The sequence below is a fragment of the Colletotrichum karsti genome (genome assembly GCF_011947395.1).
Source record: "Colletotrichum karsti strain CkLH20 chromosome Unknown Scaffold31, whole genome shotgun sequence".
Lineage (NCBI taxonomy): Eukaryota > Fungi > Ascomycota > Sordariomycetes > Glomerellales > Glomerellaceae > Colletotrichum > Colletotrichum karsti.
This window is the reverse complement of record NW_024065931.1, coordinates 644,541-668,869: the sequence shown is the minus strand read 5'-3', so window position 1 is coordinate 668,869 and position 24,329 is coordinate 644,541. Positions and strand designations below refer to the sequence as shown.

The window sequence follows — 24,329 nt, the reverse complement described above, 5'->3', positions numbered from 1 at the left end:
GTGAGTCAAACAAGGGTTCGGCAAGGCGCTGCTGTCCCGCACCACGCAAACCACCGTACCTAAGGTGCCTCACCCGCAAAAGCAGCCGCCACTTTGACCCCTGTCTTAGGTTGCCTTCCATGGTGGGACGGGACACTTCCAGGTTGATTTTTTGGCGGGGTCGTTCGGAGTTACTCATGTTCCGCCCCGGTGGAATCGGCCAATGAGAAAGCTCGATTGGCGTGCACCACAATTGGGTCGCTGGAAATTTTCTGTCGGCTCGCCAATGGCTTCGTTTTCCCAATCGCAGCAGCAGTAGCAGTAGGCACGAGCAGCTCTCCCAAGTCACAGCCAACCCACCATCAATATGTCGTTTGGACGAGGAGCTCCGCGCGGTCGCGGCGGCGGTGGTTTCGGTGGTCGCGGCGGCGGAGGTATGTCTTTTTTCCATTTTATCCTGCTTTTTTTTGCCCTTACCGCAGCATCCCCTGCAGAGTCGACGCTCGATGTCTCGAGTTTGCACCTTACTGACACAGTCGCCATATAGGCCGTGGTGGATTCCAGCAGAGAGACATGGGCCCGCCCGCGACGATTCTTGGTATGTCCCCAAACGCGCACTCTAGACTGTGTCCCAAGAACCGCCTACCTGACCGATGACTTCGTGTGGCAGAGATGGGCAAGTTCATGCACGCGTGCGAAGGCGAGATGGTCTGCGAGAGCATCAACCCCAAGGTTCCTCACTTCAACGCTCAGATTTTCCTCGAGAACAAGGTGCGACCGATCCGTCGAACATTTCCCCCGGTCAACGCGACAAAAATTTCTAACACCTTGACAGACGGCTGTAGGCAAAGTGGATGAGGTCCTCGGCCCCATCAACCAGGTCTACTTCACGATTAAGCCTTCCGAAGGCATTCAGGCCACCTCCTTCAAGGAGGGCGACAAGTTTTACATCGGATCCGAGAAGCTCCTACCGCTGGACAAGTTCCTTCCCAAGCCCAAGCCTCCCCCAGGTGCCCCGAAGTTGAAGCGTGCAGGCCGTGGTGGCGCTGGCGGCAGAGGCCGCGGCGGTCCTGCTTTTGGCGGACGCGGCGGTGGCAGAGGACGCGGAGGCCCGTCAAGAGGCGGACGCGGCGGCAGCGGCTTCGGAGGTCGCGGAGGCGGCGGCTTCGGTGGCCGTGGAGGAACACCGAGAGGCGGTGGCGGCTTCGGTGGTGGTCGCGGCCGTGGAGGTTTCAGCAGAGGACGGTAGGCTCACACCGAGGTCATCAGCTCTTAAGGGGTTGGGGGAGGTTTTCTTCTGTTGGACTACGACTCTGGCGTTCGGGTTTGCTTTGCTTCGACATCAGTCCTGGCGAAAGGGGCTCAAGGCTGCATGTATATCATCCACTATGGTCGCTTAAAAAATAGGTCTTGATCGCGGGCTCCGAGATTGATTCATCGTCCAGCAGGTGTTGTTGGTGTTTTTTCCAGGCGGGTCGCGATGAGTGCGACGCGTGTTAGCTCGTCGTAGTGTGGCTTGGCTTTTGGGTTTGATGGGCCTGATGCAACCCTCGCATCTTTGGACAAAATGATTGATGTTGGCTGGATGCTTGCTCGGGACGCGGAAAGAACCTGAGCGATAGACGCCTTTTGGTGCTAGGTTGACGTAGGAATATGGCGCGGCTGCGGGCTTAGTCTAAGGCCAGGCAGGTTGGTGCCTGTTTCCATTTTTATCACAATAGGTACCCACGACCATCAAGTGAGGGACCCTTGGTTTTATGATGTCTCTCACACGTTCATCCCAAACCGAGCAGGTCTCGCTATAACTTTTTTTCGTCGCATTTCTGTCATCGGACGATGAGGACGTACTCTGATCTGATATCAGATGGTCTTGGCCTTTGACCTCTCCCAATACTTTGACGTTCTTGACGCGTTTTGGGGAAAGACATTACGAGATGAGATCAGCAACTAATGGCCACGCGAAGGATGTAATGCCGGTGGCGGTGTTCACTGCTCGTGGGGCACAATTGGCGCGAGTCCTCATCCTCCTCGCTTCAGCCTCAATCATCCGCTGGGGTTCAACTCCGACATACACACATGCTAGAGCTAACAACCAAGCTAGTGCTCATGGGCTATCGACGGCGACGGCTTTTCATTCGAAGCTCTTGATGGCACATCCTTCAAGTTGACTCTGAAGCATCACGGAGCCCGCCAGACTACCTTACATAGTCGTATCTCATATCATATGGAAGTTGGATTCCCGACTGTGAGATCGACACTCGTTGGCAAACATGATGAGATGTATCATGTCGTACGGGCGGCCCGCGGGAGAAGAAGGATATACACGTACATTGGGACAGGCGATCGAGCACTAGCTTCCAAGGGCTGTAACTACCGGATGTCAACGAAACTTGTCGCCGATTGGCATATTCTGGATCCAACTCCATTGCGCAGGCAGGCCCGTCTCTGGGCGGCCGTGTCACGCACGGCTCAGACTCCATGACCGAACAACACCAACATGTATCGCCTGCGCCAGCCACCCTCCCCTTGCAAGCCATTGACAAAACCCGTTTTGACGAGGGGCTCAAGCCTCGAGGGCTTCGTTTGCTTGAGCAAGCTGATGCGCGGCAGGGTAGGCTAAGGCACAGCAAGGTCGGCGTAGCTCTGTGTTTCTATTGCTGTCCGCTCATCCTTCCAACGGGAGATCCGCTTCCTGGGGGCTTTCGCCGTTCCATTCATCCCCCAGCCGGTTATGGGTTAGGAATCCACCCAGCTGAATGCGTTGATCTACGGGCCCTTCGCACCGGGTCGACTCGTCGTCTCTTGACTTCCCTCTGTTCTCTCCTTCGCACATTGACCTTCTTTTCCTATACCCAGCTTCGTTCCCATTCGAAATATACTCCTGTCTGTGTCGGGAATGATGCCTCATGTTTAGTACAAACACTTACGAGTAGACGCTCACTCATTGCCAAGATACCAATCTTCCCAAATGAATTCAAAGCACGCCTGTGGACATGACAAGCTCACCTGCGTCGTCGGCTTCTGTTCACACGCCAACAACAGCATGGGAGACGCGAAGTGCCACAGATGCCATGCAGAGGGTGGCCGATGTCATGATAGCCGTTACCGAGTCCTTCAGACAGCAATTCCGAGAACATAGTGCCGGCAATGGCGCCGTTGGCCCAAACGTACCAGGAGACTTGGGATGGCGGGCATCGGCTCCGGAGCTTGTGTCTCCCATCATCGAAGACAACCACACACATTCGTCGCCGTCGAGACCTAGCACAGCTCCCTCAACGTTCGATTCCCAAAGAATGGCACCTGTTTCCCCGATATCACCTGAATCACCAGGCTCACTCCGCGAACCCACGATTCCTCCGTTTACTCTGGCCGGCCCCCTATCCAGCCATCCAACAGTATACTTCCAAACGTCTCGCAGCACTCCAGAGATACGCATACAAACGCCAGACCCCGTAACCATGTCTCCCAATACTGCGCACGGCGTAGCTTTGCAAAGGGGCCTGGCACCGGAGGCATTGGCACACCCATCAGAGTACCCAAACTTATTCGAAGCCGCGCGAAAGATAGTCATTACCCAACGAGGAAGATACCCCGACTACTCACCAGTTCCGAGTCGCGAAAACCTTCGCTTCTCAACAGCGACGCAGACAGATGCCCCAGAAGACCATATCCCATGGGCAAGGCAGAGTCATCTGTATCAAGCTCAACCGCTCTTGGAGAAAGCCCCTCAGCCAACCTTGACTTTCCGCCAAGAAGCGTCACTCGTGATAGTCGTCAGTCTCTACCAGGTACTAATGTTCGCCGGTCTCTCGCAGGCCATCGCTCCCGCTCTGGAAATTGCGGACACGCTCACCGACATGACGACAGGTCAGCATTCGTGGCTTACAGCAGCTTATACCCTGCCCCTGGGCGTCCTCGCTCTGCCCTCAGCCCGTTTGGGAGACATATTCGGGCACAAACGCACTGCGATATATGGATGTCTCTGGTTCGCTGTCTGGTGTCTCCTCGCTGGGCTTTCTCTCGGCGTACAAAAGGGCGGCTATAACGGCGCCGTATACATGTGCATTTGCCGTGCTATGCAGGGCATTGGCCCAGCCCTTTCCGTGCCCAACGGCTTCTCCATCCTCGAAGCATCTTTTCCGTCTGGCCAAAGAAAAGACACGGCGTTGTCACTGTACAGTGCCGCCGCGCCTTTCGGTTTCGTCATCGGCGCCGTAATGTCATCTCTATTCGCTGTCAACACCGCATGGGAATGGTCCTTCTTCGTACTCTCTGCCGTCTGCGTCTCTGCCGCTGGGCTCAGCGCTCTTGTTCTTCCACGCCGGGACCCCCGCAAGCTACGTTCCGGGAACAGCATCTGGATGAAACTCGACATTTCAGGCATCCTGCTCGGCGCCACGGGCCTTGTCCTTTTCAGTTTCGCGTGGAACCAGGCTCCAGAGGTGGGCTGGCGGACGCCGTACACCTACTTTCTCCTCCTCATCGGGATATTGTTCATCGCAGCTTTCTTCTATAATGAGACCGCCGTGACAAATCCTTTGTTGCCCGTGCGAATGATGAACTCGTCAACGAACCTGGTTCTGGGCTGCATAGCCGCCGGCTGGGGATGTTTCATCATCTGGGCTTTTTACAGCTTTCAGTTCGTGGAGATATTGCGCGACTGGGACTGCCTCCTCGCGAGCGCAGGTTTCGTACCACTCGCTATCGTGGGTATCGCGGCGGCTGTGCTGTTGGCTTATCTCCTGTCCGGCGTGGAGGTATACTGGGCCTTCGTCGGATCCTTGATGGCTTTCCTATTGGCGTCCGTGTTGATGGCAACAAGCCCGACGAGTCAGACGTACTGGGCAAACACGTTTGTTAGCAACTTGCTGGCGCCCCTTGGCATGGTAATGTCAGGCCCCTTAGCAACAGTGCTGTTGAGCAACAGCCTCACAGAAGAATACCAAGGCATCGCCAGTAGCTTGGTCTTAACCATCTCAGCGTACAGCATGTCGATTGCCTTGGGGATAGCGAGGACTGTCCAAGTACAAGTAAATCAAGGAGGGCACGAAATGTTGCCTGGACTTCGGGGAGCGCAATGTTTCGGGCTTGGGGTTGGTGGATTGGGAGCAACACTGGCAACTGCTCTCTTGCTCCAGTGTTTCTCCGACAGGAAGAGGGGATGACGTTCGATTAAGGGGGGTGGGCTCAAAGCACAACATTTCTTTCGCATTTGATCTGAGAGTATCTTAGAATTGACGTTCGAAATCCAGCAAAAGAGTCCCCACTGCCCTGAATTTTCTTCTGCAGCGCCTCGCTTTCTTTCGTCACCTCTTCCAATGTACGTGAAATGGTTGGAAAAAACCAAAAACAGGAAAAAGAACAAAAGAAACCGAGCATTTGTTTCAACGTGACGACTGAAACCCAAATCTCACCACTGTATTGTCCATCCTTCACACCGTGTACGCCGTTACGTATTCCTGCAGCAGCCGATTACTGTCTCGCCTCGACAGTTGGCGTGCCGCCCTTGGGGTATTCGCCAGGAATGTGTAAGTTGGAAATCGTCGGAACACTATCGTTCCTCATGGTGCCGACCGTGGGCCGTGTAAGAGACTGACGAAGGAGATCCTGGTTCTTAGGAGCAGGTTTTCCGTTTGAAGAAACATCGATCTGGGTGTGTCCATTCCTCAGCCCGTGTCCGCCCCCAACTCTGACGTTTGGGTCCGCGTTGACATCCCCTCCACTCCGGCCACCAGATGCAGGGTATTCATTGGTGTTTTGCGGTGAAAAAGCCTGATGAGAAGCGTCCGACGTCTGCTTCCCGCTGCCATTCATCCAGTAGCCGTACTGACTGTTGCCGCCAGGTGTCTCGAGACCGCGCTCATAATCAATGGATGATGCGGGCCGAGAATCATCGTCAAACTTGGCTGGGGTGACCTGTTGGCTATGTGTCCTTTGCATGCCCGTCGAGGAGACGTATGCTGCGTGAGACCTTCGGTTCAAAGACTGGGAACGACGCAGTGGCTCGTTCGTGTAAGGATTGACGCCATCTTCCTTGGCTTGCTGGCTGACGATTGCTGCATTGGAGGGCGTCTCTTCCATCGGAGTCCGAACAGTGCCACCGTATCCGTTGGGGTGAGAAGCGCTCAGCATGCCGCCTGGCAAAGGAGACGGTTGAACAGTCGCTTCTCTTTCCAAGTTGTCGAAACCCGAGCTTACACTAGATGGCGAAAGAGGTGCCTGTAAGCCTCGCTGCGCGTTGACCTGGATGTCGGATGGGAACCGCCCACCTGCTTCGGGACGGCGAAGGTCCTGCTTCGAGCTCGTGCTGGCTGCGACTGCTGTGTCCGCCGAGTATGGTTCGTCGTCGTCGTCGTCGAGAACACCGTCGCTGCTAATGGACCGCTGTGAAGACTGGCTGAGACTCCGGACGTGGCCTCGCACAAATTCGCTCCTTTCTTGCGGTGACCGTTCGGTGAGCACCTTAATGTCTTCATACCAAGCCATCATGGTATCGTGACTTTCAGCCCGGAAAACCCATGTGTGGCCACGGTGCATAGATCCCGTTTGGCGTCCCTTGAGGATAAACTTGTTCGAAGACCCTCCCTCACTGGAATGAGAACCTAATTTCTGCTCTGGAAGGTACAAGGACATGACGGGTGCTTGACCCTTGTCCGCCGATTTGAATTCATGAAGATGAGTCGGAGAAAGTACATACCTAAAACCCGACGAGTATTGTCAGCTTCCATGGAACAAACTCTCGCGAGAAATCATGTCAATGCTTACCAGCCTGCGGTGTAGCTCTTGAGGTACTTGCTCTTGCGTTCGAGAAGCCCGGCCCGGATCTCCTGGCTGGCGACGTGATCTCGGCCAGGATAGTGTATGTGCTCAGCCGAGCGAATCGGGATATTGGGATCAACGAATTGGTCGTCCTTCTGAACAAAGTACGTCCACTCATGGTCCTTGGGCATCGAGATTGGCCCGATACGGAGCTCCTCGATAGCGTTGTAGGCGGCGTCGGACTCACGCTTAAGGATCCCAGCATATGCATTATACGCCTTCTGGATCTCGCCAACCACGATGGATTCCAATTCGCGACCGGAGTTTTCCAAGTTGAGATAAGCTTGGTGGAGATAGTTTTCCTCGTCAATTTGTCGTTCGACTTGTCTGTCGACAGCAAGACGTAAGAGATAGGGGTCTTGCTTGCCGGTCGTCAGGGATGGGTCTAGGTCGCTTTGGCCTAGTGTATCCTGCAAAACCTTGACGGCTCTCCGAGTGCCGTCCATCTCCTTTTCGACAGAGTTCTTGAAGTCGCCTGACAGATTCTTGATCTCCTTAATCTTTTGGTGCAGGTCGCTTCTCAGGCCTGTCAGCGCCAATATGACGTCCTCTTCGATTTCCTTGGCCTTGTTGGATTCAAGGATGGCACTCTTATGGTAAGTACGCAGCATTTGTAAGGCATCGTCGATACCTCCCGATTCGAGAAAGCCGGGCGGAGTGGAAATGTTATTGGCGACGTTAGCGAGCTTCAGAAGCGACTTGGACTTGTGCTCGTAATGTGTCTGAATCTCGCGGTAGTATGCGATTAAATCCTTGAGAATCTTGCGCCAAGCTGCGGTAGGAGTCAGTAGGTGCCACCAAGATTGTTTCCTCGCGTCGACTGTGACTTACACTGAAACCTGTTGGATAGTGCCTCAGTAGGGTTGCCAGATGTCGGAACGGGACAGTGGAAGGCGCTATGCGCCTCGTCGGGATCTGAAGTTGACTGCAATGCTAAGCTGCGGACGCTGCCGGCCTTCATACTCCTCCGACTGCTGCTGCGCTTGAGACTGCCATTCCTGCGCAAGGAGCTCTTCTTCTTGAGAGTATTGTGCCTCGAGGGGAGGTTCAGGTGATCCTCCCCGGCGTTGGAAACGAAAGAGTTCGAGCGCGGCATGTTGGAAGACGGCCCGTCTATAATACTACTGCCTCTTTGACTTGCATCCCACTCCTCTGTGAACTTGCCGCGGGCAGTGGCTGGAGGTACAAGCAGGGTGCTGTTCGCAGCCAGGTTCTGGGTATCGTAGTAAGCAAGATCGCCGTCTTGCGAAAAGTACTGCGGGTGATGGCCAGTGTTTGAATTGGCGAGAGTGTTGAATTGTGTTTCTTGGTCTTCGTCGTACTGCACAGGAGCAGCTTGGGAGAGGGGAGTAGAAGAGGTGGTAGCGGGGGGTTGTTGGGGGAAATAAGAAGAGTTGCGATTTGAGTTCGTGGCTGGCGCGGCGGCGTATGGGGATCGATCTTGTAAGTCCCTTTCCCTGTAGGAATCAGCATCGGCGAGGTGCGGCGGATGGTTTGATCTTGGGGTGGGTGAGGACGCGAGCGGGGATCTAGCGGCCATGATTTGGGATGTTTGGACGTAGGCGTAGATGTAGTCTAGTCTGGTGGTTCAAGGTCTAGCGCATCAGGGTCAAGACGACCGGATCCTTTTTAGACAATTTAGCGTAGAAAAGAGTCGCGTCTAATGATTATCGAATGGCTGGCTGGCGTACCGCGTCGCCGTATGTTTGACGCAATAGCAGCCGGAAGAGCTATACTGAAGTATGGGCTCAGACCAATGTCGTCATCAAGGCGCGCGAGTCGCAGCGGTGGCCCCCGATTCGTCTCGGTGGAATGTTGGAGTGTCTTGGTCGCCTGAGAGAGGAGATTGAAGTACTAGTAGTTTCGCACCTGGGAGACCGGGCCAGAAAGGGGGACGACGAAAGAAAAAAGACAAGTTCGAGTTTGGGTGATAAGGTCGAATCGGCCACGGACCGTGTCATAGACGAGATGTTCTGCAGGCCTTGGGAATGTTGCGTTCGTGTAGGTAAGGTAGTGTAAGAAAGAAGACGAGGATAAGACACGAGAGAGGAAATCGGCAATGCAGGCAGGAAAGAAAGGTAGGTAATTAAACGTTTGTCGCCAGGCCGGAAGCCGGGCCCTGTCATTCGAGCCAGCAAGCGGGCGAGCAGGGTAAGGTGAAGGAGGGGTGTCGGAGCTGGGAATCAACACCCGCAGCTATGTACCTTGTCATCAACCAGTCTGGCTGTGCCTTTTTAGTGCGTGCTGGTCCTTCTGCACAAGCTCACCCATTCATACACTACAGTGGCATCCATGTCATGCCACGCACATGCGATGCTGGTCCTTGCCATCATCCATCCACAAGTTCTCCGAATTCCTGAACATCGCCCTCGGTCTGACCCGATAAAGACGATTTGGGATGGCATTTCTTCCATCCCATCATCAATTGTCGGCCCGTCCGTCACACATGATGGCTCAGAGCATCGCGTCTGGCGGCGTGTTCCGTCTGACTGCTGAGGTCCAAGAGTACTTACTCCCAAAGGTACGGATGAATGAATACCTTACGGATTCATACTTTTGGATGGATCGCCAATGGTCAAGCAAGGGTTAAAGGGGCTCTCTCACCTCACTCTTAAGCGAGACGGGACGGAACTGGACCCTGAATTGCGAATTGCTTCGCCTGCCGGGGTATGTGAGTTATTGCGATCGCCCTTCTTACCTCACTGCAAGCACAAATACGTACGGATGGGCGTGGCCACCAGCGTTCCAACCCCGCTGTCTCGCTTGTTGGTTCGTGAGGTACGTAGTGGTGTTGGTCTGGGGTCGGACATTTTGTTCATCAGGAGGGAGCACCTACGGATACGAATAGGGATCGAGTCGTCTTCTCCCTCCCTCGGATACCTTACCTCGACCTCGACTGTCCTAGATCTCTATCCGCAGGTACTTCGTAGGTGTAAAATGGCTTACTTCCCTTCCGCCTTGGAGAAATTCCTATGAGACTTACTGCGCTTCCAAGCGCACCCAAACGTTGTCTTTCGGCCCTTACAGAATTTCCCCCTCAATGAGGGTGGCGCGCATAGTATGTTGCGGGTGGCCTGTAGTTCTCTATTTGCACGACATAAGGTGTTATAGTGTAGTAGCTCCTATAAAAAAGCCTAGGGTAGCTCCTATAAAAAAGTATACTATTTAAACTTCTTTACTATTATATTAATTAGGCTAAAACTCTACTTTATATATTATTTACCTTATTATTATTATTATATAGCTATTACCCCCCCTATATTTTATTATAACCTTTAGAATAAATTAGTTATTTCCCCTTCTTCTTATTAAGCCTCTCTAATAATATTAAAAATAGTATTTTAATATAAAGTATAAATTAATATATAGAGGTAGCTAGCTAAATAGTATTTACTCTAATAGGTATTAACTAAGAGGGATTAATATATATTTAATAAAATTTTATAATTTAGCTAAATAATAATATTATTATAAATAGTAATCTTTTAGAGCTATATATTATAAAGGAAAAACTAAATTAATATACCCTTAAAATAATTAAGCCTTTAGTATATTATAATACCTTTATTCTTAAGAAAGTATTTAAAAGAGGTCTTATTTTATTTAGTAGTTACTTAAAAGTTATAAAAGCTATTTTTAAAGTTTTAATAAAATATTTAAATAGCTATTAATATAGTAATAAGTATTATTTTAAAGAAGTTAAAGAAGCTTAAAAAAGAGAGATAAAAAAGGAAGTTAATTAAGCTTTATTACTTAATAACTCTATTAAATAGAGTATAAAGACTTAAATAAATAAAGCTATTTATAACTACTTTTTAGGTAAACTATATACTTAAAGTTTAGATTTTAATAATTTACTCTTAAGTTAAATTAAGAAAGAACCTATTTATTTATAATATTAGAAATAGTACTAACTTTATTACTATATTAAGTTAGAATACTAGTTATATAGTATATAAATACGCTTTGCTTATGTACCTTAGAGGTGTTGTAGTGTGGTTCAGGGTGGTCGCACACAAGAAAGCTAAGAAGTATCTCATTGCAACGATTTGCAAACCAGCCCGGCCCATGACGTATGCGCCCTTCGCGCCCACTCCCCCAAGCCTGCCTCCTCCCCCGCGACGTAACCACAACCACTGCGGCGGATTTTCGCTACGACCTCAGCATCATTTACCATCCACCGAGTTTGGTTTTGCATCTTCAGCTTGCCTCTCCTGCGCCCCCCCTTGGTCCCCCATGCATGCCTCCCCCCAAACTGTCAACCTTGCGCTGAGGTCTGTCAAGATAGAATACGCTGGTCGGCAGGGTCTAACTCAACGCCTACATACATAGTATGTACTATGCAGCCTTTCAGTGACGGGTAGATGTGAAGCCGTGCTCTTCGAAGATCATATCACCCGACGTCCATGCTGGCTTCCGCTGACTTGCTTGTCGCCCTCCAAAACTACCCACGTACGTGTACTATGGTACATTCGTCCGCGTTACCCGACCAAGCCTGATCAGGGATACGGCAAATCAAATCCAAGCCACACTAAGGTAACTCGAGTCCTGATGAACGGGTGATCGTCATCACTTCCGGCCGAATGGCCCATAACCTCGGACACGTATCGTCATCTCTGCAACGTCGTTGGTTCGCTGCTTCGTTCCTTCGTCTTCCCACTTTCAGCTAGATTCTGATGATGGCAGCTGCTACACCAACTACCGTAGTAGACCAACGCATGGGAGGTTCATTGCTCTTCCGCCCTTCTCTCCGTGTCGCTGAGCCGACGATGCTTTTGAACCCCAGCCCCGTGCCTTGAGTCAGTCGACCGCAGCGTAGCTTCTTTCTCCCCACGGCCTTCCCGAGACTAGTTAGGTAGTAGATAAGCCCACCACCCACCCACCATCGTCGAGTCTAGATATTACATTTCATCGCTGTTTCCAGCTGCATAGGTAAAATATTCGCTCACGTCGTTTCTCCTCGTCGCTGAGTGAGCGCTTCGTGCGCTTGAGCCTGCCATCTGGTTGGATAAAGCAGGAGGATGCCACCGATGGCTCAGTCGGCATTCAATCATCACATGAGTAAAGGACACAACCGCAGAGACGACAAATTCACCAAGGTGATGGTCGCCTGCGAAAACCTCTGAGAATAGACATCGCCTCCAAATTGTCGTGCCCCTATCTTCCGGTCTGTGCATCTGTAAGGTTTACAGCTGCAGCTCCCAAGATGATATCAACATAGAAGTAGCGTTCATCCCATGTTTTGACCTCTTTCGAGAAGTCCAACCTTAATCAGCATCCCCCGACCAAAACTTTTCGGCGTGCGGCCGTTCCGATTATGGGGAAATTCGTGCGAATAGACTTTGGTCACATGAGCGACGCGCAATCTTCTTTGGCCAAAAGATAGAAATTCTTCATTCACCAGGATTCCGTGAACCAATCGGGCGTCTCTGGCCCCTACCTATGCGAAGATGGACGATGTCGCCTCTCGGAACCCAAACGCCCTGCTATGCCATGACTGAACGCTGTGCGCCAACGACCTGGTTCGAATCGCATTAGCAATTGCAATGCCTTCTGCTGCGCTTCCAGCCTAACTGGTGTCCTCCAAATCGAACAGACGCCGCGTCCCATCATCACATCATTCTGCCCGGCCGCCAGGACCATGCTAGTTTTCCTTGCCGCACAAATCAAGTCCCAGTGTCGGGGGCGTCATCTGCAGTTGTTGGTTCCACAGGCTTAAGTTTCGTCCTCCGGCGCGGTGGAGGTGCCTTGGGCGGTATCTTTTTGTGTCCGTTCAAGTGTAGTGTCGTCGTTTGTCCGACAGGAGTTCCATGTCGATGCTTCGGTACTTCAGGCAACGGCTTCTTTGGCCGTGCTGATCCTGTGCTCGCCTTCGGTTCTTCTCCCTTGCCTTCCGCGTTGGCCTCGGCTTTTCGACTTGGCGTGATAACGCCAGGCTTCTCCATGACTGCTGCCACGTCGACAACACTAATGCTGCTGGCCGTGTCCGACCGCGACAATGTCATGCCTAAAAACTTTCGAGCCACCTCCACCTCGCCGGAGCCTTCTTGGTCGGCCAGCCACTGGACTTTGGACACACGCTCCACAAGCCTTACGGTTGTCTCGTCGGCGGGCGCAAAATGGGAATTGCCTAGTCCGCCGAGTATCCTCAACACCTTGTTGACTTCGTCGCGCTTGTAGTGAGGTGGATGGCTGAGCTGTGTATGTGCCAAGAGTGGATACAACACGCGTAGATAGGTATGCCGCAGCGATATCTTCTCGTCCGGGAGGTCCATCAGGTTTCTGATGATGACGTCAAGTAGCACCTTCAAGTCATTCGTGTAGAAGTATTCGTAAGTGGCTTTGGTCGTAAACAGGAGATATAGAAGCTTGAGGATGAGGAGCTGTAGGGAGGTCTCGGTCTCACGGTTCAGCAGGAGAATAATGTTCTCTCCGAACGTGCGAAACAGCGAACCGTGTAGACTGAGGCATTTGATGACTCTGTTCGTGAGCGGTACGGAGGGAGTCGTCGGATCGGTAGCGACGTCGGTGGAAGCTAACATGTACTGTTCGTTCAGAATCAACTATCGCAAGGTCAGCCAGTGATCTACGCAAGTCTCGGACCTGGGTGGGGGGTAGAAGAGAGTAGCATACCAATACTCGAATGATGGGATAATGATATGGGTCGTGAGCATCATTAGAAAGCTCTTCGATCATCTGAAAGAGGTATGCGATAAAACCGTCATCGACCTGCATTAAGTCGGCGGTGCGGAGGCGCTCGATGCGAGACATCTCGTACATAAGATCCAGCAGCAGACGATGCAGCCTGGGATCCTGATCTTTGCGGCCGTTGATCAGTTCGAGAAGTCGGGGAAAGCAGGCCTCCTCGATCATGCGGGAGAAGGCAGTCTCGTCGGCTTGGCCATCTAGCAGGAGAAAAAGGGCGATGACATGCAGCGATGCCGGGTCATCTTCCTGGAGTAGGCTGTAGACGATCTGAGTGCGAATATAGTCTTTATTTTCTCGGAACAGCTGGCTGGAGACCAGCTTCTCGCAGCATGCGGCGACGTCGTCCTCGGAATCGCAAAACTTATCCCTGAATCTCGAAGCAAGATGTAACCAGGCCCTGAGCGTCTCGTCAATCAGATCATGCGACTGGTACTGGGTGGTAACGACATCGTCAAGTTCTATTGCGTCGAGACAAACATCAGTCACAGATTCCAACGAGACGGGCCAAAAGGAAGAACAGATGGGATAGTAGGTAGTGCGGGAGGATGGTGAGGAGGGCAACGCCACCGATGCAAAGCTACTGACCTTCCCAGAATTGTTGGCGAGTCTCGAGAGACTCGTAGACATCAAAGTCGGCCATGATGCTAGAATCGCCAAAGATTGGTGCCCAGCACGTTCGGCATCACTGGCGCGGGGCGTGTCGAAATGCGGCAGCGAAATATTTCGTGGGATGAAGATGAGGCCGGCTGGAGTTTCGACTCTGGAAGGTTGATACACGCATGGCATGGTCAGGCTTGATAACAAGCCCCTCTCCACAGCACGAGGGCACCCGGTCGGGGCACGCTCTGTTGGCACTCGTGGTCGACGTCGGTAGGGACCTTGGCGCCGTGGAGTTGGGGAGAGAGATTGGAGGGGAAGTGAACCTGAACAGTGAAGGACGGGGAGCAGGGCAGCAGAGTGAGGGGTTGACGTTATGGTGGGGGAAAACCAGGGAGGACCTGAGGAAAAAGCACCATGTGTCACTGGACTGGCGGCTTACCGCAGTGCAGCTGGCAACCTTTGCGCGGAGGTCCAATGTGCCTAGGCACCTTACCCGGACGCATCACAGCACATGGGACCCGGACGCCGACTTCACATCACGCCGGATGCGCCCCACTCTGCCACTCCTCGAGGGTAGGAATGGAGACAGCATCACCTTACCTTCCCGTCCTAAGGTACCTTCCATTAAGAGATCATATGAACCTTAAAGTACCTTTAGGTAGGTATCGCACCGGGTTTTGCAGGCTACCTACCTGAGTAGGTACCTACCTACCTACCTACCTACCTACCTAGTGACGGGAGTTCCAACGACAGGACCTGAGCTCCCCGGGCCGTCACCGGACCGTAAAGGAATCATAGGTACAGGTAGTGGCCCCTGCAGCCGGCTAGTGAGCCCAGCAGATTCAATCGGTGATATCCAGCAAATAGGCGGGTACCACTCATCTCGCGTCCTCGACTTTCATGCAACGCCTGAGATTAAAGTCTTGCTGCTGATGCTGTGAGCTCTCTATGTGTATGTATGTTATGATACATGTGTTTCGTATAACATGAATGTCCGAACAAGAGGGTATTTATCATGTCGTAACCGCCGCCAAGTCTCCTTATACCCCCTCTTCAGCTATTCGCCGTGAACGCCTCTATCCGAAACTACATGAGCATGTATGATTACCGACCAATCCTGATCTATATTGTCATCTAGACCATCCTGCCAACCCTTCCTTCAACCAAGCCCTAGGCATCGTCATAAACCTTGACTTTATCCGCGTACTCTTGGATGTTGCTGACAACATAATCCGAGATGGTGTTTCCCTTGCCAGCCGCAATTCTCAAGATCAATTCGTTGAGATGCTGCCTACCGAGGATATCAACATGGTCTGCCGTCTTGGGGCCGCCTCTTGGGTTGAATCGCTCGGGCTCGTGCTCCATTTCGACGACAGTGACCTTGGAACCCGCCGGGTTATATCTCTTGTAGTTCCATCCACGGTTACACATGTAACCCGTGCTTAACAAGTTTACCGTGCCGTCACCCTCTCCCATGACAACGCCATGGTCCACCTCTCCCTGCGTGTAAGCCGTATCGATGGTGATGTTCAGGTTCGTGAGGGCTGGCATCTCAGGAGATCGGTAGTAGTAGCCTCGCTCGGTGGGCTTGCCGACGCCGTAGAAGCAATAGATCTTCATGCTCGGCGCCAGAGGAAGTCGAGTTTCCAGAGGATTGATCCACTTCCGCGGGTCCTTCTCATTGGCCTCGACCTCTTCCTCAGTATGTGCTACTCCATGGGAGTAACTGTTCTTGATGTGCCGTTGGTACCACTCTTCTGTCGTGTTGAACAAGTACTCCATGGCTGACTCGACTGTAAGGTTCCGGTCTGGAGTTGTCCAGTTCATGCCGCTGCGGAAGTTCAGAAGAGACCCGAACGAAAGGTCCTGCCCCGGTTGATCGTCAGGAGCCCAGGTGGAATTGCCCCAGACAGCGTCTCCTCCTATGGGAAGCATGGAAGAGATGCCGGGCATCGCACGGAACAGCTGAGCCCGCTCGTCCTTGCTCAAGAACTTCTCGAGTCCATATACTGCAAATGCATTAAGTTGCGCCGTATCCCGCATTTCGCCCGACAGCACCGCCGTAAGGTCCTTGACGGCGCCAAGCATGCAGCCGCTAACATTGATCCATGCCTCGACGTGCTGCTCGACCCAGTCATCGCCGCCGCGACCACCACTCTCGGACGCCACCCAGTGGAAGAAGTAAAAGAGAACCTGTCCACCCATGCTGTGAGATACGAGCACCGTCTTCTTACCCGAGAACTCGTGTGCCGTTTCGATGTAGGACTTGAGCCTCGTGAAGTATTGGTCGCGGGTCTCGAGGTTCGGATAGGCCAGCCGCCAATCGTAAGCGGCAGTGAAGGAGTTGGTCGGGTCATAGCCTATGGAAGCCAAATTCTCAAAGATTTTGTTCCAGATCCAGTACCCGGTAATGAAGAAGTCGGTGGCGTCGAAGCCTTGAGCAGCGCGCAGCTTGATGTGCGGGGGATCAAGGCCTGTTTCTTGGTCCAGCATAATGTGCCTCTTCCAGTTCTCCTTGTCCAAGACCAAAGCCCTCATCATACTCCAACTGCCCCACAGACGCTTGCGGAAGTAGGGACGGGAGACGTTGGTGGTGCCCCAAGACTCGAGACCTGTTGATATGACGCCAGGCACCATGATCATGGGATGATGTGCATTGAGACCTTCGGCGCGTGCTTGTAAACCTACTGAGAAGGCGTCGTAGCTATCGACGAACTCACGCTCGCCTTGCTTTACGAGTAGCCGTGTTAGTTCAACCCAGCTAGGCGCCAAGTCCCCCTCGTGCCCAAGAAACGAGGTGTTACTGACCACTAGATCGCGCATATCCTTGACCAACCCAGCGGGCAGCACATCAAATAAACTGTCCATGCTGAGCTCACCGAGCTCGGGAAAGTCGATGAGGTCATTGCTTTTGGCGAAGAAGCCGGCAGCTATGATACCAAACAAGCTTCCCAGCAGAAAAATGGCGGTATTGCGGCGCTTTCTTGTCTTGGGCTTCAGGTGTTGTACAACCTGGACATGCTGTTCGGACTTTTCGGGGCTTTCATCCCGTGGGGTTGAGGATTCGCTTTCTGTTTGTGGATCGGCGGGTAGGGCGCGCCTCCTGAGGGTCGACGAAGACATGGTCACGATCGCAGCCGGTTGCGACCGGCCGTACTGTTCTGTGGTCTCGAGGTTAGTTGAGGCTGCTGAGCTGTGTTGCGAGGATGGGCGTGGGAGGAACGGATAGGTAACAACCTGCCTTTGAGCAAGGTCGAATGGAAGGGCTACGAGGAGCTTGGGAGGGCGTAGCGGACGTGGGAGTGGCTCGATACTTATCGGGCGCAGCGGATGTTCAAGCCTACCTTAGGTAGCGGCAGGCAAGGGATAATGGAACGACGCGGCGACCGGGATAAATGCGGAAAGCTTATTTTGCTGTGCTTCATTGATCGGACAGGTCGAGTGTGAGGAATGGCGGCAGTTCCTAAAGTAGTCCTGACGCTAAGGTACGTCTTGAAGGTGTGCAGGGGGGGTTGAAAGCACGCTTGAGTGCAGGGCGTCCAATCGTCGACACTTTGTGAACATCAAGAAGAGTGGCTGACTGCCCGAGCCAGACAGACGGGAGCCCAGCTTCGTTGCGCTCCGGCGGGAGCGGCCACCGGGGAGCTGTTTTCTCACCGATGCTCAGCGTGACGTCAATTTCAGCCAGGATGGCCCATGCGCTTTCATAACACAAGAACATGCATTAGTAGTATTGCATAAAATGAGGCACTTTTAGCTAGGTAACTTACCTAAGGCTCAGAGGAACTCCATACGACCAGCCAGAAATTCAGGCTCCAGAACTAAGGTACCTTACCTTACCTTAGACTACCTACCTACGCAGGCTCTAGTCTAGGTACGAATAGGAAAGGTAGGTAAGGTCAGGTATGGGACATGTTGGCAGTTGGACAGAACCTACCAAAAACGGTGAAAAGGTGAAGCACCCCTGGATCATCGACGCAGGCATTATGCATTATGCTCCGTGAAAGAAAACCTTGGACGAACCGAACCGCCACGCGTAGACAAGACCATTGTTTGTTTTTTGTTCATTTTTCTATCACATATTCATACCGTATGCACTGATACTTTACCCCAACGACAAGATTTGAATTCGACCTCATGACCGCCTTTCCAGCTGGCACTCTTGAATCATGTAGCAACCAGACACAACCACACAGAAGTCGTAGTTGAAGAGAGCAACGTCACGTAGCAGTTCGGTGACATGCTTCCTCTTTGGTCATCCAACCCGACCAAGAACGAGGGTCCCCCGCCGCAAGACGTTGCTGTCCGTACACCGAAGAGTCTACCGGTATTCAAGAACCGCGTACGCTACGCTACCTACCTAGATGCGCTCCCGCCCGTTTAACATGTGATAGCGGCTCCGATACCTCTGCACAGCTGGGCACACCTGACAGAAATGTGTCAAGACGCTGCCGTGAATGGGTGCCAGAAAGTGTCACCCGCAGGGTGCAGTGCTACAACGAACCGCCGATTGCGCGCGACATCACGCGCAACTGGACCGCCGTTCCAGGTAGGTACCTACACTATAGGTTCCATTGAATACTAAGGTGGAGCTGCAGCTGGTGGACCTCCGGCTCCGATTTGGCTGGGACAGCAAACTGCATTGCTTTACCTTAAGCTGACAAGGCGCCGCCAGCAAATCAACCTGGCCTGCGTATCCGTCCCGTACAGCCAACCTGACTGCCTTTACTTCAACTCCGAGAAATCAACTCAAGACAACGTCTCACTCTATCGCCGCGCGCCTTACCAGTCATCCTGCAAACGCACAACTCGCAACCGTCAGACTCGTCCCCTTTTCTTTCCGCCTTTGCGGCTTTGCCGCTCCTCTTCCATCTCGACTGTATTTCTCTCGTCCTTCTCGAGTTCTCTCACCGATCCTGCCTCTCGTCGCATTCTTGTTTCAGTCTGTGCTTCGTCGCATTGTCATGAGTTGAGCATCTTGCGCGCATCCGCCGGTCCAGGCTCAAGCCTTGTGTACATCTTCGTTTTTCTCCCCTTGCTTTCCGGGTCCAAATCTCCCCTCTCAGAAGTCGCCAACGGACATCATGGACGTATCCAAAGTTGTCGGCCTCCCCGAGGATTTACGGTACATTCAATACGAGCATGGCCTGGAATCGACCTATCTACCCGCCATACGCTCTCTGATCGCGAAGGACTTGAGCGAGCCTTATAGCATTTATGTCTATCGGTATTTCCTCTATCAATGGGGCCACCTGTGCTTCATGGTGCGCATCTTCTTTTCCTTCTCTCGGTGATGATGCTGACTCTCCCCCCAGGCATTGGATCCTACCGATTCGTCCCTCATTGGCGTCATCGTTTGCAAACTAGAACTTCACTCGTCTCACTCACCCCCGACGCGCCGCGGCTATATTGCCATGCTCGCCGTCGCTTCTCCTTACCGCGGGAAAGGCATCGCGACCGCCCTCGTGAAACGCGCCATAGAGGCCATGGCCCAGCGCAACGCCGACGAGGTTGTTCTGGAGACGGAGGAAACCAACACCCAAGCCATGCGCTTGTATGAGCGTCTGGGTTTCTTGCGGTCCAAGAAGCTGCACAGATACTATCTCAACGGCAACAGCGCTTACCGACTGGTGCTGCTTCTAAAGTCCATCGATCCAGACGCCATCATTGATGATTTTGATGGCCAGTCGCCATGACTTGGAGGGGGGTTGTATGATGATGTGCGGTCCGAGTCAAAACGACTGCTGGACTTGTTTTGTGGCATTAGCTAGTACCTCGGACCCTTATAACGGCTCGCGTATACGTCAGAGGTAGACACGGGTCTCATTTTCTCTTTTTTCTTTTGCACGGAACATTCGTCTCGTTGGTTACATGGCTGCAGCATGGAACGGCATCGGGTGACGGACTCAACACTGGACCATGTGAGTGTATTGGGATTCAGCATAGCAGGTGGCAAAGCGGTTTTTAGGGAAAAAGAGCACGCAAGATTTTCAAGGGATGTTGGCAACCGCATGCTGCATGGCAGAGGATTCATTGCAGCCAACCTTTTTCAGCAAAAGGTATCATTTTATAGTCTACTGCCATGTGACGGTATAGAGGAAACGAAATGATGGACTTTCCAGTCATGAATGCGGACATCAAAACCATAATGAAACATCCCCTTCAGAATAAGGCCGTCCTCCCACGAGACCGCCTCGTCTCCCTCGCGTGCCACGTCTTGATCTTACCCCAAAGGTTTGCTATTCCCAATGCACGGGTTTCTCAAAAAGTCCAGTCGTTGCGTTCGTTATCGTGTACTGGTGTTGGGGGCAGCAATGGCTTGGGCAAGACGTCTAGCGAGCTGTAGATTGAGGCTTTGATGTCCCAGTGGTTGCCATGAGCAATACCGATGTATGTGAAGGCATCTGAGCAAAATCAGTATCCAGTAATACTTGATTGGCGATAGAGACGGACCTGGCTTGTAGTATATGGGGCGCCCCGTGGACTCAACCACTTTCAACTCCCGAAGACGACGAAGAACTCTCGTGACGTCTGCCATGTCACTAAAATCAGCCGTGTAGACGGCAATGATACGGTCCTTTTTCCCGGTCGCATCCTGTCGCGGCGCTACCTTGGCCGCAATGCCAAGCTCATTGTTCGCTGTGGCTCTGGCAATGATCCGCCATACTTCGTTTACTTCCCTAGGAGGACAGAATATCATCCACTGCCCAAGCACGTCAGTCATAGTGCAAACCTGGGTAGTAATATATTGGTTATTTACCTTGCCAGCCTTGACTTTGCACGCATGGGCAAGAGCCAGAATATCCTGGACAGCTTGCTTCTTCTCATCGTTGATGTCAGCTCTCCTTGCCGCCTTGGACGTTGGTGTCCTTTGGATGTCGTTCGTAAAGTGGCGCAGGATATTCAGCCTCTCGGTGCCTCCTTCGATTAAGGTATCAAGCTGTGAGCCTTCCTCCTCGGGAGCCTCATCCTCGTTGCCTTTGCTGAACTGATTTTGGGCTGAGAGCCTGTCCTTTCGGGGAATATAGGGGTTACAGATGAAGATCCAGGGGATCTCCTCGCTCCCCTCGGTCGTCTCAGGGGGCAGACGGTCGAGGAAAGCGTCCACAGTCTCGGTCAATTGCCAGGCATAGGGCACGCCGGCGTACGGATTGTGCAACCTTTTACTGTCAACCGGCTCCGTCTTCACCCTTCGATTGAGGTGGACTGCGTTGGTTTCCTCCCACCACTGGGCAACGTTGAATGAATTGACCCTGGCCTCGAGCCCGGCCACCGTCTCCTCATCACCTAATGCCACCGTCAGCGATGCCAGACGTAGGCTAGTTATCATCACAAACCGTAAAAGTCCGATTCATCCGAGTCCATGGTCGTGGAGTTCAACGCGCAGAGTAATCTGGGTACGCGGTGTAAGGACAGTGGGTTTGGTTGGCAGGGATAAGGAGGGCCAAAAGCTAAGGTGCCTCAAGTTGAGACAGAAAGAGCAACGTCGTCACTGTTGTGCAGCGAGGAGAATTAAAAGGCCTGCGAAGGAAGGAACTGCCTCGCTCAATACTACACTTCGAGTGGCCGCCTTATGAGCCGCCGCAACCATCACTGTACCTACGCCTCAGACGCAGGTAGCTGAGAAAAGTTGGAGATAAGGTAGAACGAGAGGAATGAGGCGTAACATTGAAGGTTAATAAGGTAGGTAGGCCCCGTAGTCAAGATTCCCCAGGAAGGGAGGCTAGCCAGAAACCCGCCATTTTTAAATTGATTCCAGGAGGAACCGATCCGACTTCGCGGCGCCAATTCCGGAAAGCAATTTGTGGGCGACATGCGGGATCCTTCCGAGTTCCCCGGAACGCAACCCCCGGCGCGCGGCCGATCCAACCCCGGAAACTCTCAATTAAGACTGATATCTGGCCACCACTTATTGACCGCTGGCTTTGCTTATTGCTCTGTCTTTTCTGCCGAGTCGCGCGCAACTTGACGCAGTTCTAAGTAGACCTCTCATCCCCGCCGAATCTACCTCGGCTGGCGGTTCGCTATTTCTTCTTTCGTTTTCGGCGGCAGCAAAAGACGGGCGATTCGGAGGGAAAAAATTTCTCGACTAAGAAAAATGGGCGGACCAGACAACACCATCACATCGAGGCAGTCTCTCACCTTGGACCTCCCTCCAAGCTGCATAGAGTTCTGCCTCTCACATCCGGCATATTTCGTTGTCGGTACTTACAACCTTGTCAAAGACGAGCCGCGTGATACGGAGTCGGAAGACACAAACGTGTCAACCACGAAAAAGCCTCAGAATCGCAATGGCAGTCTGATTGTCTTTCAACTAGAGAAGGGAGCCATGTGAGTCAGAAGAGTCTGGACGGTGGCCATCGTTGTCTAATCAATCTCAGACGTCATGTCCAAACCATCTCCCATCCCTCAGCGATCTTGGATCTTCACTTCTGCCCTGTGTCAAGCAGACAAGATGTCCTGGCTGTGGTTTCCAGCACTGGAACGCTATCTGTCTTCAAGCTGGATCCGACTACGGATTCAGAGAAGCCTCTGAAGCATTTGGCGACGAGTCGAATTCCCGAAACTCCTGAAGGTGCGCTTTTCCTTTCAGGTGTCTGGAGCCCGAGCGACCCCGCTTCGCTTGCCATCACGACTTCGACGGGCGAGGTGCGTGTCGTGCAGCTTGATGAGTCGTGGAAGATTGTCGATGATGGCGCGGAAGCTATCATCACGCATTCTCTGGAGGCCTGGACAGTGGCCTTTTCCCCTCACGAAGAGGACAAGGGCCAGGCAGACAGTACTTCCTCCTTCGTCGTCTACTCGGGCGGAGACGACTCTGCTCTGCGCTACGCATCCTGCACGAAGGACAAGGCTGGGAACCATGAAACAATCTCAACTGTGACCACACAGTATCCCCCTCTGAACATCAGGGACCACGGTGCCGGAGTGACTGCCATTTTACCAGTCCCGATCAGACTAGCAGACGGCTCGATGATTGTGGTAACGGGAAGCTACGACGACACGATACGGGTTCTCTCCGTCCAGCATCCGCACGAGACGTACGGCATTCGCAAGTTTAAGAGGCTAGCGGACGAGAACCTGGGTGGTGGAGTGTGGAGGCTCAAGTTAATCGACCTTCAAGAGGAGGATGGCCAGTGCCGCTTAAGAGTCCTGGCATCATGCATGCACGCAGGCGCAAGAGTCGTCGAGCTCAAGGGACCAATTGAAGGCGGCGAGTGGGAAATCAACGTTCTGGGCCGGTTCGAAGAACATCAGAGCATGAACTACGGCAGCGATTTGGTGCCGGGCCCTGCAGAGGGTCACCTGGTGTGTGTGTCGACAAGTTTTTACGACCAGCTGTTGTGTTTATGGGAAACTCCGCTATCATGAGATACTGCTATGATGAGATATAGTACCGTGTAGTTGGTTAGTTGTTTTGTTAGTCCTCGTAGTAATAACAACATGAGGCTTGGAAGTTTGCAGGGGCGGTTGCAGATGCGCTATCTGTTGATATAAATACTCCAACCACACCCAAAAAATCCAGTATGGAAGTACCTTACTGTGGCGTTGGATCTACTTCTACCTTGCCTCTCTACCTCCCTTACTTTGCACCTGGGCATTTCAAGTTGATATGACCGCAGGTATTCTGGGTAACTAAGGCCTACCTAGATAGTCCAGTTCATTCAAGGAAAAAGACCTCATCATAGAAAATATAGAGCTGTGGTTTTTGAGAAACCCGACCTCCTGCGCGGTGTGGGGAGGCATAGACACTGGTTTCACCCGACTCCAACACTGTTTCCTCATTGAGGTAGACAGACACTGGACCTACCTAGGTAGGTAGCTACCCAAGGTAGGTAGGTAGGTAGGTAGGTAATTAATTACCTAAGGTACCCGTGGACCTGTGAGGCAGGTAACCTGCAAGGTACTAGGGCACCCAAGGCTGCCTGCCTTATCAGCTACCTACCAGGTCCAGTGGCTACAGGCATCCATGGATCCAGGCGGTCCCGCCCCGGTACACGGTTCGCAATGGTGCCCCGGCCCGACAACGCGACTAATAATTATTCCATTCGCTTTGCTGCCCATCTACCTTTTGATGATGCAAATCATGCTTGCCGTTGGAACTGTTGCTGCTTCTTCTCCGGCCGCCGCTCTCGCCAATATTGCTCTTGCATCTGTGAACTTGCACGGTTGCCTACGCTGACTTCCCTGGTCAACTTAATTATCGCTCTTTTTGTTTCTCC

At 52.6% G+C, this 24,329-nt stretch overlaps 7 protein-coding genes across 7 annotated transcripts; 3 read left to right on the top strand and 4 right to left on the bottom strand.

Annotated features, from left to right (window-relative positions):
* Positions 1–346: 346 nt before the first annotated feature.
* CkaCkLH20_09070 (yor378w-like protein) lies at positions 347–4,950 on the top strand (the record flags this gene model as incomplete). The annotated part of the gene is made up of 6 exons (XM_038891785.1): positions 347–413; positions 527–577; positions 650–750; positions 815–1,224; positions 3,758–4,865; positions 4,915–4,950. The coding sequence occupies 6 exons, from the start codon at positions 347–349 to the stop codon at positions 4,948–4,950; spliced, it is 1,773 nt and encodes a 590-aa protein (XP_038743072.1).
* Positions 4,951–5,451: 501 nt separating this feature from the next.
* On the bottom strand, positions 5,452–8,338 carry CkaCkLH20_09069 (ph domain protein; the record flags this gene model as incomplete). Its single annotated transcript, XM_038891784.1, has 3 exons — positions 5,452–6,676; positions 6,745–7,570; positions 7,630–8,338. The coding sequence occupies 3 exons, from the start codon at positions 8,336–8,338 to the stop codon at positions 5,452–5,454; spliced, it is 2,760 nt and encodes a 919-aa protein (XP_038743071.1).
* A 4,126-nt stretch (positions 8,339–12,464) lies between these two features.
* On the bottom strand, positions 12,465–14,146 carry CkaCkLH20_09068 (uncharacterized protein; the record flags this gene model as incomplete). Its single annotated transcript, XM_038891783.1, has 3 exons — positions 12,465–13,361; positions 13,432–13,964; positions 14,092–14,146. The coding sequence occupies 3 exons, from the start codon at positions 14,144–14,146 to the stop codon at positions 12,465–12,467; spliced, it is 1,485 nt and encodes a 494-aa protein (XP_038743070.1).
* Positions 14,147–15,276: 1,130 nt separating this feature from the next.
* Positions 15,277–17,229, bottom strand: CkaCkLH20_09067 (Lecithin: cholesterol acyltransferase; the record flags this gene model as incomplete). The annotated part of the gene is made up of 1 exon (XM_038891782.1): positions 15,277–17,229. The coding sequence occupies one exon, from the start codon at positions 17,227–17,229 to the stop codon at positions 15,277–15,279; it is 1,953 nt and encodes a 650-aa protein (XP_038743069.1).
* A 1,961-nt stretch (positions 17,230–19,190) lies between these two features.
* Positions 19,191–19,802, top strand: CkaCkLH20_09066 (acetyltransferase; the record flags this gene model as incomplete). The annotated part of the gene is made up of 2 exons (XM_038891781.1): positions 19,191–19,370; positions 19,422–19,802. 2 exons carry the CDS (start codon positions 19,191–19,193, stop codon positions 19,800–19,802), a joined length of 561 nt encoding a protein of 186 aa, XP_038743068.1.
* Positions 19,803–20,367: 565 nt separating this feature from the next.
* On the bottom strand, positions 20,368–21,522 carry CkaCkLH20_09065 (uncharacterized protein; the record flags this gene model as incomplete). Its single annotated transcript, XM_038891780.1, has 4 exons — positions 20,368–20,510; positions 20,560–20,809; positions 20,867–21,393; positions 21,444–21,522. 4 exons carry the CDS (start codon positions 21,520–21,522, stop codon positions 20,368–20,370), a joined length of 999 nt encoding a protein of 332 aa, XP_038743067.1.
* Positions 21,523–22,204: 682 nt separating this feature from the next.
* On the top strand, positions 22,205–23,478 carry CkaCkLH20_09064 (WD-40 repeat-containing protein; the record flags this gene model as incomplete). Its single annotated transcript, XM_038891779.1, has 2 exons — positions 22,205–22,437; positions 22,488–23,478. 2 exons carry the CDS (start codon positions 22,205–22,207, stop codon positions 23,476–23,478), a joined length of 1,224 nt encoding a protein of 407 aa, XP_038743066.1.
* Between the last annotated feature and the right edge of the window lie 851 nt (positions 23,479–24,329).